The sequence below is a fragment of the Bombus vancouverensis genome, chromosome 5 (genome assembly GCF_051014615.1).
Source record: "Bombus vancouverensis nearcticus chromosome 5, iyBomVanc1_principal, whole genome shotgun sequence".
In the NCBI taxonomy this organism is placed as follows: domain Eukaryota; kingdom Metazoa; phylum Arthropoda; class Insecta; order Hymenoptera; family Apidae; genus Bombus; species Bombus vancouverensis.
The window spans coordinates 3,878,159-3,893,499 of record NC_134915.1 but is presented as its reverse complement, the minus strand read 5'-3'; the positions used below and the strand labels follow the sequence as shown (position 1 = coordinate 3,893,499).

The 15,341-nt window shown below is 35.5% G+C and overlaps 1 protein-coding gene across 2 annotated transcripts in view; it reads left to right on the top strand.

Annotated features, from left to right (window-relative positions):
• Window positions 1-15,341, top strand: part of Cad87A (cadherin 87A) — a 533,729-nt gene that overhangs the window by 170,959 nt on the left and 347,429 nt on the right. For both annotated transcript variants that reach the window (XM_033340032.2, XM_076618386.1), the window contains one exon: window positions 14,640-14,711. In XM_033340032.2, the coding sequence (XP_033195923.2) occupies window positions 14,640-14,711 (72 nt within the window). The remainder of the gene's footprint in view (window positions 1-14,639; window positions 14,712-15,341) is intronic.

The window sequence follows — 15,341 nt, the reverse complement described above, 5'->3', positions numbered from 1 at the left end:
CTCGCGTGCCTTCTTAAACAGGCTGTTTCTGAAATGTAGAGTCAAGCTTTAGGAGCATATATCGGCTCTATATACTAGGTTGTCCGAAAAGTATCTTTCTTTCGCAAACGTGTTTTTTACAACAGTGCAGCTTCATGCAAACGTGAAACCAAGTCTGTGAAATGTCGCGGTGTTTATGTCAACAGAACAAAATAGATCGTACGTAATTCGACAAAATAATGTAAAACGAAAGCAACTTTTCGGACAACCTAATACTTAGAACGTATTCACGAAAGTACATATTTGAGAATCATTCTACGAATATATTATACACTCTGCGTACATGAAATATTCTACAATTTGAAAGCAATTTAAAATTGGTTAATGTAATTTATATGATATATAATATATGATATAAATAATAACATATAATATGCAAATAAAAATTTAAGTATTGAAGTACAACATACACGTTCTAAATGGGTGCAAACATTTAGAATAGAAGCTTCTTGTAAATATATGAAGTTCTTTAGGTGATACGTTTTGAAATTTTATTAAAATTGCAATCAGATACCACTATCATGATTATATCGGTAAAACTTGGCAGAATCTGGAAATGTATATAACAGTTGCAAGATACTTATAGGACTGGCTATATAATATAGCTATAGTCCAGAAAAGCTTCTTCACGTAATAAAGTTTCTTATGCTGTTACAGACTCATAGTTGAAAGCGTCTTACATCTCTAAAACTTCAATAATATCTGGACCCACGTTTATCAACATGTTTTCTCTTCTGGTAAATATTACAATAGCTTCTGACGTTTGATCCAAACTCTAGAAGCACTCTATATTTCTACATTAGCCTTCTCGTGCTCCATTTTTTCTCGCCTACCTGAATGAAAAGGGACACAATTTGTTGCTGGCCAGAACTGCCATTCTACCCCATCGTCGTTCCACCTCTTTGTCCTCTCTGTCTCGAGCATAACGACGTTACTTTCCTGGTAGCCTGTGTATTTTCAGTGTATTTTCACTTTTTATTAGCAGCTGCGTCGTTATTATCAGGACTCTTCTCTATTCACCGAGGCTGGGCGATGGTTTTCCTTTTTCTCGAGATAGCCCTGTCGTGAAAAGGAAACGACTCATCCGGGGGCAGGTGGTTGCCTCGCCTCCAGCGTTGTTTCGTCCCGAAACGGTGATCACTGGATCAAATTCACGAGTATCGGCGCAAGTTTGTGTTACGTGCTTCCTGTTACGCGTCTCGAATGTTAAGCGTGTCTATGTCGCTGGCGGGTTGCGCCCGAGGAGAAACACGTTACGTAACGTCGCTGGCGAACTACGAACGACTGCGGATTCTCGAATCCGATACACCTTTCGTTTCCCTTTATTTCGTTCGATTCGAGCGGCACGATCATCGCCAATCAGAGGCGTCGTTACGATTTTCGATCGCCACGATCATTTCCTTTCCACTTCCTTTCTTTTCGACTAGACGCTTTTACTCGCCATTTGACCACATTGTTATATCGCTTCAAAGTTGTCTTTCGACATGTTGTGTGTGTGTGTGTGTGTGTGAAATTTTCGTCAAAGAGGAACAAAGGCAATGGTTATTTTTCACACCCGCCTTAGCGCTTAGCACCAGTTTCTCTGAAATGATGATCGCTGGCTTGAATTTAACATGAAGAGAGCACCTTCTACAAGGACAGTAGCATGAGACTCTGTCTTTGTGTTTTATTAGAAAATCACCGTACTCGTGTCGATGATACAACAGACGAATAAATTACTCTTTAGAAGCTGTAAAGTTGTTTACTGCATAGTACACGAGATGGGAGATTGTATAGCGAGTATGTAAGATCGGTAAGAGGTTGAAGTTTGCAATCTTCGATAACCGCGACAAGTAATTAGAAATGTATTAGTTATAGTTAGTTAGTAATGATTTAAAAATCTATTCAACGAATCGACATAGCAGCTATAAACAAAACATTCACGTGCTGAGGCAGGCGAGAGAGACAGCAAGCCTAACTGTTGGCTGACTCTTATCGTCAAACACCAGTAGTTTGTTTATATCAGGGACGGTTTGTTAGTCGTCACAATTTGTACTCTGTCCGCACGTAAAGTGGTAAATACGATGTCTAGGAACTACGACTACGCCCGTGTCGTAAAATTTAAATACTACCACGCGCTTATCTTCATAGTTGACGTCTCGACTCGTTGAATGGAGCATACGTCATTCAGGATCGTATCGTATAATATCAACTAGGAACCAGTTCTGTCTTTGCAGTATACCAAAAGAAATCTTTCTGCTTATAAAAGAGTTAGTTTGCAAAACTAAACAGTTGAAACCGTAAGAAAGTGAACTACCCTTCGATTTTGATAATTTTTTAATATGTCGTAAAGCTGCAAATTTTGAACGATTTTCTTCTGTACATCTAACCATCGATTTCGCTTAGTTTCCAAGATATTCGCAAAATACTGCAGGTACCGCTACGGTAAATTTCTGCCTCATGGCCGATGGTACCGAGTTCACCTGGTGTACGCATAAGAAAAAGTTATTCACAAATATAGATTTCTACAACGTATTCAAAATCATCGAGATCGGGGGCTAGTTTGCTTTTCTACAGTTTCATCAATTAGGCAATAAATACTTTTGAGGTTATCTTAATCTCCTTTTGAGTTATTACTAAATCGTTGAGATTCTAACCTGATACAAATTTATCTTAATTAGTCACTCAACTTCGCACATTATTTTCCTATTATTTTACTTTACTATATTACTTTCACCTTCGCCTACTATACAATCGAAAGTTCCGAGTATTTGAACAATTTAGAAGGCGCACTGCAATTTGTGCAGTATAGCAAAATAAGACACAAAGTTCGTCTAAATATGTGCGTGTCCGTATTATTTGTTGTTACACTCGTTTTCGTATTGTACCGGTTGTTCACACGTCCAAAGAAACGAAGAACTTTAAGCCTGGATTTACACAGTTGTTGTTATAATCCGCAACTTTTACAGGTATTGTTCGAAGTGAGCAGCTTCGATTCGAACGAGGATTCGTTCCCCGAAATCCGTGCCAGCTTTCAAAATTGTGATTGGTGGATTTGGGCCTGTAGAATCTTTCCGAAATATGGCTCTGGTAGCGAAGTTATCCACGTATAATATGCTTTCGAAGATTTTCCTATCTAAACAAATGCTAAAACACAAAATAAAAATATAAATAGTCTAAATAAATGCTACTTTCAATAAATCCTAAATTTCGTCACAAAGGTTGTTTTCAAAGATTCTGTAAATTGTCACTCTACGATGAGTCAGTACGTTAATCACTTTTTATGATTTTCATTTCTGATTACTAAAACGCGTTATTATCTAAATAGTCACGAAACTTGGCAAGACCTGTTTCTGCTACGGCGTTTTCAAATATTCTCTACCATCTGTCGTCGAGTGCACCGTGTAAAAACGTCTTTAATTGATGAAAAAATGTTTTACAAAATTACTCGGCAGACGAGTTACTCTCGAGCGACAATAGTTGGTACTACATTACTCGATACGTTATTTTAATTATCATCCGTGTCTGTTAGGGATTCTTCGGCCGTAAATTCTTTTGTCTTTAATGAATTCGTCCCATTCCTCGCATTGTGCGAGCATTCATTACTCTCATTAATTATTTTCGTCTCGCGTATCCAAGCTGCTATCGTCGGGTCGTCTTAATTAATGAGTCTTTGGTGCAGCCCATGAAGAGTGAGCGTATATCTGAGATTCGTTTTCAGACTTGAATCGGTTTCACCCTGTTCGCTGTTGTTTTCTTTCTTTTCTCGCCATTGTTTCCGAACGCGGTGTTTCTTGCCCGATGGAAACTTTGCAGAAAATTTCTGAGGACAAAAGAAGCACAGGGGAAGAAAAAGAAGACATCGATCGATCAACAGCGCAGCTTATACGCAGCGTAAATGCAAAATTCCTATGTTTCAAGCAGATCAACTCGATCTTCCGTGAATTACCCTACACTCTGCTTACGTTTAAGTAGATCAAAGCACGAATCTCGATCCAATTACTAAAAATTAATTGTCACGAGATATTTTATTATACCGCTTAATTAATTTTATTAGAATTCACAAATGACTGTTTGCGTCAGTACATTTCCTGCTATTTAAGTAGTAGTTTGCCAAGTCAAATAATGAATTTCTTCAAGGAATTTTTCTAGGTGCCTAGGGTCGACTTCGAAGAAAAGACAAGAACGAACGATCTATACGATTTACACGTGACAAAGAAACGAATGAACTGTGAAATGTTTAGCGAAGTTCGACGACGCGTAAAGTTCAACGTTCTTCCACGACGACATACCAATTTCACACGTTTCGGTGTGTTTGAATGCAGCAGTTCGTTGATTGGCGAAAGCTTGCTATAAATGATTCTTCCGGCTGCGCCAAATACACACAAGAACTTAATAGCAATTGTCAGAAAGGCAAGAAACTTAAAAATAGGATTAAAACGGGTGAAAAATATACGTCGGTCGCAACAATTTATTATCCAATAGAGGAAGACCACCCCAGGAAAATATTTATTTCGCTCTCTAACCGAAAAATTATTTCGCCGCTTGGCTTCTGTTTCTTTAAACTTACGACACATTTTCTCATACATCACACCGCACGAAACTATCGACTCACGACCAGAAAATTGCCACGTGACGCGAGAACCGGCTCCACTTGATTTCTCGCTCTGCCACCCTTTGTTCGTCGAAACTTTCTGGTTTCCTCATTGGTTTCGGAGCTTCGCTAAGCCTTGGGGTAGCAGAGCGCGGGGATTGACAATGCCAGCTAACACGTATTTTCCTGTACCTCGTTTCATTTAGATACTAGCGCACGTTCCCTAGGACTTTTCAGTTCTCGATAACGAATTTTCCCGGGGACCTGGAAACGCTTTCCCGAGTCCTCATTCGCTTCTCTCGCTTCTTCCTTTCGTCTACCCATCTTTCACCCTCTCTCTCTCTCTCTCTCTCTCTCTCTTTTCGAAGCATCGTCACCCCACAGCCTTCTCGTGGTTTACTCCGACTCTAGCTACCGGCCTCGTACAGCTGTTCCTTCGAAGACTTTCTACGGGTGCTCGAAAGCCGAGCCACGTACGAGATACGAGGCTGAAATCGTCGCTCGCGCAACTTCGCAGTCGGCGAAACTTTCCAGTTCCAAACTGGCGGCGAAATTCTCTTAGTAACAATAAGACCGATTATCTCGAGCGGCTGAGTCGAGACGTTCAATCGTGGCGTATGGCAGAAACGCTTACTGCGTTCCCTTAGGATCTGCTTTCCGCTGGGATTAAGAATGGGAGAGCGCGAAAGCGATCGATCCAGCGGTGCAATCAATTGGTCCGCGTTTTACCTTCTTCGACAGAGTCGACGCGGCTCAGGCGCATCGGAAGAGGTAAATAACCGACGATGAACTCGGGAATAGTTAGTTGCCGGAATTTGACATTTGAAGTTTCCCTGTTTGTTCACGACCTTATTGCACCGGGACACCGTTCACGGTTCATCGAGGTATTCGGCTACACTTTGTTCGTCGCCGTCTTAGGCAATTGAAGATTTCTTGTAGACGGTACTGTAAGTACAAAAATTAAAAAATGTTGTTCTTTTATCGTATAATGTCCCACTTGCCAATGGATATGGTAGAATTTAAGAGCAGTTTCCATTTGTAAATAATTACTAATATTTTAACATTGCCTCTGTATAAAACGATGTAAGTGCCATTAGCGATAGACATACTTTACACTAAATATCGTCAGCTTTATAACAATTTTTAATTGGAATGTTATAAAATACACGTACAAAAAGAAAAAGAACATCTTGAAGAAATATTGACAAAGAAAATTGGTACAGTGCTTGGAAGTGTAAACGAATGGCACATCCAGTTTTCTAAAGAAAAAAAAATGTGATGCATGTGGATCATTGTACGTTTAAAATCTTATGATAATAAAAGCAAATAAAATTTCGAAAATAATTTTAAGCCAGAGAAGATTTTCCTCTTTGCTAAAATATTTGATATCTGATACAGTTTTGTCTACAAGCAGTTTTCTATTCATTAAAAGCGGTTTGAAACGACTCATTTGTTCTTTAGTCCTCGTTTTAACTTTGGAGAGAGAGCGAGGTCGATTCGTGAATATTTAAATTGCAGTCAATCTTCATTTTTAAAGGGTTGATTGTAAATTGTTTTCGAATAGTTTTATGAATAATTTATTATTCGTGGCAAAAGATGCTACGAGCCAAAATAAGATGAAAACGAAAAATACGAAAATTGTTGTGTTTAAACCTTTCTGTATTACAATAAACTTCCAATTTATTAAATTTATTAAGTTTAAACTTCCAATCTATTAAATAATTAATTCAACTTAAATACATGTACAAAACCACATTGTTAAAGCCTTTTCTACGATTTTATACGACACACGATATTTTAATCTATATTTTTGTTAAACTTCCACATACGTACATCCTTTTTATTCTATTGCAAATAATATAAATACATACGTATGTAATTATCGAAATTTGATTTTCAATTATTTAATTTATATTTCAGACTGGCACGCACTTTTATTAATTTTTCAATCTACAAATTGCATACGTTAAATGATATGTTGAATCACAAGTTGTTGATTTATTCGTCGGATCGAAGTGATTAATTTGCATATAAAGAGGCATTAACCATTCAATCAATTTCTAGGGAAACACCATTTGGGACTGAAACAAGATTGAAAATATATTCGTAATATATCTTTTCGTAATTGCTTTTAATTTTTGAATATCCAGGATTGATAAAATGCATTTAGAGGAAAGCCCATGAATATGTTACTTTGCAACGCATCAAACATAGATTATTATATCTAGCTTTTTGGCCTAAATAAGATATATCAGTACCGTATTATTCTAAATTATCTACATATCTAGCTTCTCAAAGATATTCTGCATCATTAAATAACAACGTTGACTAATAGATCGATGAATAGATCGATGATAATACGTAGATCGATGAAGTACAAAAGTGGTATTTAATAATTGGAATAATAATTGATAAAATTTGCTAAATGTTATCGTATAAAAATATCAAGTCGATTGGGAAGCTCTCTTATTTCTTTTCCTATAATCTAATTATTAAAAATTATTTAACTAACTTATCATTAAATAAAGTGATTTTCCCTGAAATTTTTATTAATTAGTCTGCAATATAATATGCATTCTAATTTGTACCTGTCTTCTATTTTATAATGTATTTTTTCTGTTACCACAGAGTTGTTCGCTTTTGTTACAAAAATAATCTCTCGGTGTCTCTACAGTTTGATCCTATATCGAATCTCTTTCGCGTTAACAAATTTTTTACGGATTTAACGACCAATTCACCAATTCACCAAAAAGATACTGCGTAAGCTACCTCCATTGCAAATTCCTTTATCCGTCACTCATACAAAAATAATGCCTCAATTGCGCTTTATCATAGAACGTATTCAGCGATCAAATTCTCAATAGCAGTTCATTTTCTCAGTGATATTACATTCATAGTTGTTTGGTTCATGATTAACGATAGGTAGTGATTTTGTATCGATATTACAGATTTTTATTAACGTTAATGCAATATAAAAACTATCGATGAGTCCATCTAATTTGTAACTGCGTATAATTTACTAATTTTCATTTGCTGATTTCTTATTTAATTTGTATTTTACGTTGCATCAACTTTTGCACCATTAGCAGGTGACAGTCTTCGCTTAATTTGTTTCTATTATAAACCTAATTATTTACTTTTCTATTATAACCCAAAAATATTTGTTTCAATTATAAACCCAATTACCTCTCGTAGCTCATATCTCAATGATTAAAATGTACATATACATACGCGTACGTTTCAACTACTTGCGATTTGCTATGATTGCTACAGAAAATTGTAAACGTAGAATGTAGCGGTAAAATTTCCGGGCAATTCGATAAATCCATTGTCGTAACAGTGTTTTTTTATCGTATCACTGCAAATATTTGAGTTTCAATCAGGAAAATTGGCTTTACCTTTATAGTGGCAAACAAGCATTTCCACATACGTATATTGTTTAATTTATTTTCCATTCAATTATACGAATGATCAAATTTAATAAAACACAACGAACTTCCATTCTTTCACGAATTACTCGTCGCGTTTGTCCAATATCTATCAATGATTTTGAAACATGTTTCACGTTTCCACCGTGAAGCTTCGTACAGATGAGTTAAGTTATTAGATTCTAAGCAATTTAATCTCATATAACTTGCAACCATTTCACCAACGTGCGATCGTTGTTTATTTGTTAGTCAAGTAGCTTGACTGCAAACGATTTACTTTATTAAGGGGGTGTCCTAAATTAGACTTTTTTTACAAGGGAAAAAGAAATGAAGTTATTGAACTTTAAGGTATGGTTATATATATATTTAACGAATAAAAAAAAATTTTTTTAAGTAAAAAAAAATTATAACAGATTTCTAAGCCTATTTCATGGGCGTCTTGTCGCCGCAGTCTTCAATCAGCGGGAAAGATCCACCTCGTAATTCTTGACTGAAACAAAAAACCAAAAAAGGATTAAATTATTACACATGTTTCCTCTAAGTGAACTAAATAATGATAGAAAAAAATGTGAAATTAAAAATTTTGGCGGGTTTAAAAAAAATGCGTTAAAAAAAATAAACTTTAAAGTGCTATGACAATTATTTAAATAAACCTTTTTTCACCCGAGATGTCCTATCGAATTTCCACGTTTATATTTGTTGGTCAAGTCGCTTTATTGCAAATGATTTACTTTATTAATAATGTGAATTTTCTGCTTAATTAAAAACATGCTGTCAAGTCTTCAAGTCGAGATTCTTTCAAGTATTCTTTATGTATTGTTTTATTACAATGCTAATGAAATCTCAAAATGTGTTGTATAACATGTACATACTTATAATATACACATAGGTAATTTTGTACGGTAAATATTCAAACATACTTTCGTGAGTCAGCATATTATGTACAAAACTGCTTCTCATTATATTTTTCATGAAGTATTTTTTCAGCAAGTTTTCATTAAGAACCCTGTTTGAATTGAAGCAGTTGGACTAATGCGAAGGAGGTTGGAAATTAAAGAAATCATGCAATGCAAATGGAAACGCGTAGACGATATTTCCTCGAGACGTTTGCCAGTAGGAGCAAAACTGTGTCAGAAATTTAACGGTGCCGTGGATAGACGGCGAACGTAAGAAAACTTGGGATTTCGTATAATGAATGAATTTACATAACCCCAATTAAATGAGAATCGGTCGAATGCAAAGCAGCCGTGAAAGTATTCGTTTCGGCATTTAAAAAAGTTCCATCCAGTCGCTAACCCAGTTGGATACGATAACGAATTGCGTTCGAGCCAAAAATTTGCTAGTCCAAGTGAATATTATAATTTCAAAAATGTTCCACCGTGGATACACGTTGAAGAAGGTTTCCGTGGCGACTGGCTGAGCCGTCGATGAGAATCAAGAGCGTGTGGATGTCGATATAGCGAGGCAAGGCTTAACGGCTTCTCGTTCCGTATTTAGAAGAATGCGTAATCGAGTTCCGGTCACGCAGTGCGTACCGTTCGATGCACTCCAAGACATCCTAAATTCACTCGCGCGGCTAGACACCGCACTAACATATTTTAATTTACCTATTGTTCGAACTGCTACGATGAAATATCACGGTATTGTTGTCGCTGTATTCTTCTAGTATAGTCGAATCTCTGTAACTCGAAAACCTCTACAAGACTACAAGAAAACTTACTTTAACCCGAATCATGTACCACGTGTCCGGATGTTATTTTACCCGTGTAACTGGAAGTTGGAATCAAATTGTGAGAACCATTCGATATTGTCGTCTTTCTTCCAACTGTTTCCAACTTAGACTGATTGTCTCGAATAACGTAAGACGGTACAAGCCGTATGCTTCTTCGCCCTTCCACCACCTGCATATCCATGCAAAAGCTGATCGTTTTTCGCCGGTCGAACGCGTAATTTAACGCGTCTCTAACATTTGCATTTATGCAGGTCGAGTAAAATGAGTTGGAAGAAGAAGCTTAATTAAAATACTAGCACTTTTTGCAAAGGTGGGCGTAATTGTGCATTCGTATGTCAACATTTCGTTCGTTAAGCATTCTTTTACTCGGAAATTTCGATAGAAACTCGAAGATTTTAGCTATCCCCTCGAGGCTCCAGTTACCGAGGACTGTACTTTTCGTTTCGCCTCTACTTTTTTTGCACTGATAGAAAAATGAGCTACTTTATTTGATCGAATGTTGTACAATTTTCTCACGAACTACATTTTACGCTTCTCGTAATTAATCCTTAATGGGCTAATATTAGAGTTTCTGATTTTGAACGTTTATTGAAAATACACGTGTACATCGCGTGTACTCGTGATATTCGTTACGTCTGATTTTCATCCCTTCGAGCTGTGCTCGTGCTGACTTTTAGAATCAAAACGCTACTTTAGATGCAAGAATGTTGGAAAATGAAGAATGAGCAAGTCCATAAGCTTTAGACATATTTTGATAATATATGTAGCGTTATGTAATACTATAATCATAATACTAAATAATATTGTAATATTTTCTATAAAAATAAAAAGGAATTTTACCTATAATTAACTCAAGCACATGTATACTTATGTTATACATTTATCGATGATTTGAAATACAATTTTCAAATGGCAAAACGTAAAAGTTGGCTATGGGATTATGCAAGCTTAAAGCTTTGTATAATCTGTGTGATGAAGAAACTACTAATGAATTTTCGTATACGAGTGGAACAACAGGATCCACTAGCAGCACTAATACTTAAACAGAAAGTACCTCGTTAAATGTTAACGATAAGTACCAACGTTAAAATATCATAATACGAAAGACAATAAATGAATGATAGAAATAAATACGTAATTCGTATGTACAGAACGCGTGGAAGAAAATATAGTTCTGTTTCTCTTCGCGAAAAACGTAACGTAAAAAACAGTTTATTTTTAACTGGCAGACTTTAAACATTCGTTTACGTCACGAAAAATGCGAAAACGCGACTGCGAAAAATGAAAAAATACACCAGGCAACAGCAAAATTAATTGTCAAAAAAAGAAGACAATTATCTATTTCTTTCTGTTTATCCGATCATTTTCAAGAGTTTACGTCTATAGCGCAGCGAAATGATAAAATATGCAAGGGCGAAGCAGTGGAAAAAAGATTAATGAGTTTAAAGAGTACTGTCGCGACAAAGATAAAAGAACAATTAAACGCTGTTAAAAACGTAGCATATACATCTGTGTTGGTCATTGTTAGCATATGATTCGTACATTACGATAATTGTACGTATTATTAATCCCAATCGTAGACAGTTTTGTTTTGGGTGTATACTAAATGGAAGAACGCCATACCGCCTAAAATCTCGCAGATGAATTACACAGAACTCTGGCAGAATGGGATTACTTCGAAAGTAGTAGCCATCGTAACAGACAACGCCAAAAATGTGGTAAATACCATCTCATTGTTATCGGAAATATCGGACGATACCAAAATTTATAGCGTGACATGTGCATCACATACTGTGCAATTAGATGTAAACCATGCATTTAAAAGAAAACACCATGCAACAAATAATCGATATTTGCAGTAAAATGGCAAGACATTTTAAACATTCAAGTGTTGCGAAACATGCACTAGAACAAAAACAAGAACAAACAGATTTCTTTGCCAAAAAGCACATTAATACGAAGCTGTTCTACACGTTGGAACGCCATGTATTTCATGTTAGACAGTTTATGTAGAAACAGATGTGTAATATCAAATGTTATTGCAGACAGAGTCATTACTAATACAAGGGTACACAACACATAATGTCTGGAAATAAATGAAAAACAACGAAGAATATTATAACAACATTTTTTTGTGGAAAGCCAATCTCCCATTAAGTGTAAGCAATGATGATGACACGGTTTTGTGTATATTTAAAAAAAAAACTATAATTTCGGAAATTATGAGACGTTTCAGACTTGAATGAAACGAAGATGGCATTTAATCATTCATTAAACCATATATCCGGTTTTTTTTTGGTCCAATGATACAAAAATCTGGAGCACGAAAGCTCTGACGTAAAAGAAATAATTTGTAGAAAGATGTAAAACGTTTGCTTCAAGGTTCGGATGTACTAAAATCACATGAAAAATCTGCTCTTGAATTTTTATATGACGACATCATCGATAACAATGATGTTTATATTCAAACTGAAACACATATGACCGAGCCATAATTACGCTTCTATTCAGCTATGGATTTAAAATCATTTGAATGGTGATGCTAATGGTGAAAACTAGGGCAAACAAATATCTAGCAATTTTCGAACTTGCCAAAAAATATTTAACAATTCCAGCAATCTCGGCCATGCCGATACGGTGCTGTTTATGTACTGAAAATATTATAACAAATAAACAAACCTGTTACTCCTACAAAATGTTGATACTTTAGCTCATCTGAATACAAAAAGTTAATAAATTAAGCTCAATTTACTTTAATTAATTAAGACTTAATTTACTGGCTTTCAGATGAAAATAAGAAAAATTACAGTTTTGGTTAATGAAGTCTCATAAACAATTTTCATATCTAAATATTTCGATATTTAATTCTGAAATGAAACGCCGGATACGAGTTAATACACTGGATATTATACATTTCAATATGTGTATCCGTGAACCTCGGTACACATGTATATACTATATTATACATATCGAGATACGTATAATTTTGTGCGCTAGACTAGATTGGCCGCGTAGTAGTGACACACGTATGTGAATATGAGTGTGTGGAAGTATGTGTGTGCACAGCGTCTCGAAAAACAGATGAATGGAACTGTGTTCCGTTGGCAATGTGTTATGGAAGATGGTGAGACAAAGAGTGCAAATGTATATCGACGAAGATTCTGGAAATCGTTTATTATATAAATCTAAAACTATTTTAATATGAATTCTAAGTGTAACCTTAGTGTTCCTTTACTTTTATTTCGGCAATTAAGATCTACAATTCTTAACAATATATATAGATATTATGATCCGTTTGCCTCTGCATTTTCATATACGTGTACCCGTGTACTTCAATACTATTCGTGCAGCCGTGCATTGAGAAGCGCACGGATTAAAACGCGGATATATTAATTACACGCGTAGACGTATATTTTAGGTACACGCGAAACCGAAATCGCTACTCAATGTTATTAATTGGTAAATTACTCAGTGTCAGAGGACCCGGCAAACGAATCGTCGACATTAGAGAAAATTCATTTCTGGCTACTGCCGTCGCAATATCATCTTTCGATATCTTAATCTAAAATCTTGGCTTTCTACGGAAATTAATTTCTCGCAACTGTCAATACGCGTACAACATAGAAAAGGAAAACGTAGACGCGGATATTACTTCTTTCAGTGGTGGACAGTTGGCGAAGTGTTCAGACGCGATCTAACGTCGCCTATTCCTCGACTTGCAGGAGCAATACCGATACATTTTCCTTTTTCCGCACACCTACGCGTGATTTCACGCACCGAATCTGCTCGACGAGAACTGCGAACGATCGCGCCAAGTCTCAAGGTGCACGGTGTCTCTCGCGGATCGTTGATTTACTGTTGCGCAATGGTTTCCTTGCTTGTGTAAAAACAATAAACTTTTATGGCAGACCGTGTACTCGCTGTTACTCTACCGCGAGATTAAACGGTCGGTGGAGTGTTGAGAATGAAATTACAGGAGCACGCGAGTGGCATGTAGCGTGTGGCGATGACGTAAAATTAAACGAACCCGTGTAAACTGACTGTACGAGACTGAACTTACCAACTGTCCAGTTTATTGCTCGTCAGATTAGACGCTGTGATCGTCGTATCTGTCACATCGAGTGATAAGCTCGCCCTTGTTTCCTTGAAAGAGAGCGCCGTGTGTTATTACTCTGATGTAAAATCTGTGCAATCAGACGTGTACGTGAACGTTAGGACATTTATGGAAATTGAGATGAACGAAATCATTAGGCATTTCTTCAATTTATTTAACTTTGACACCGTTTTGCTTGTAATCTTGCGATATAAAGAATTGATGTATTGTGCATTACAATATAGGGATTCCATTAATTTTAAATATTAAATTATATACACGTATATTGTAAAAATTACGGGATGCAAGTACCTAGATTCGTTTTTCTTCGTCAGTGGCTATTTTATTATAATATTATTCGCATTTATCGTATTTTGCTTCGGCGTATTTCATAAGTAACTTCGCGAGTCAGATTCAGATTTTTACACTTTGCTGACTTTCTTATTTATTCATGCAACGTTTCGTCAGTGGAGTTTGAGCTCAAATATTGGAAGAAACAATACGCAATTGGTTAATTCATTGTTGTCTGCATCTTTTCTCTGCATATCTTGAACAGTTATCTTGTACGAACACATAATTCCGATCGATTAATTTGAAAATTTAGAGGAATTGAATCATTTTTTATTCTTTAGATACAAATGGTAAAAATGTAGACGATATGTTTGAAGCGCACTTTCCACTCATTGTATCTACTTAACTTCATTACTTTTACTATTCTATTTCTAGTACGACTACTTTAGTGTTTTCTAATAGTTAATTATATTTGCCTTGCAGGTGGTTGCAGCGTAATGTTTCGCAACGAGAAACCCAAACGGGAACCCATTTTGACCATACATGTTCGAAAGGGTAAGTGATTCGTATAAAAATTTAATACACTCACTAAGATGGTGGAACACAAATGAAATAGAAACGTAAGAAACATGTAACCAATATACGAATAATAATGCACTAAATTAATATTTAAACATTTGAACATAGCAAGTTAATTAGTATCTAGTTTTACTATTTACTGTGAAATGTACAAGATTTTGCTTCTAGTTTTATTTTCAACTTAGGCTGAAAATATATTCCTATAAAAATTTAATACACTCACTAAGATGTTAGAATACAGACAAAATAGAAACGTAAGAAACATGTAAACGATATACAAGTAATAATACACTAAATTAATTCTTAAACATCTGAACATACCAAGTTAATTAGTATCTAGTTTTACTATTTAGTGTGAAATGTACAAGATTTTGCTTCTAGTTTTATTTTCAACAGGCTGAAAATATATTCCTATAAAAATTTAATACACTCACTAAGATGTTAGAACACAGACGAAATAGAAACGTAAGAAACATGTAAACGATATACAAGTAATAATACACTAAATTAATGCTTAAACATCTGAACATACCAAGTTAATTTGTATCTAATTTTACTATTTACTGTGAAATGTACAAGATTTTGCTTCTAGTTTTATTTTCAACT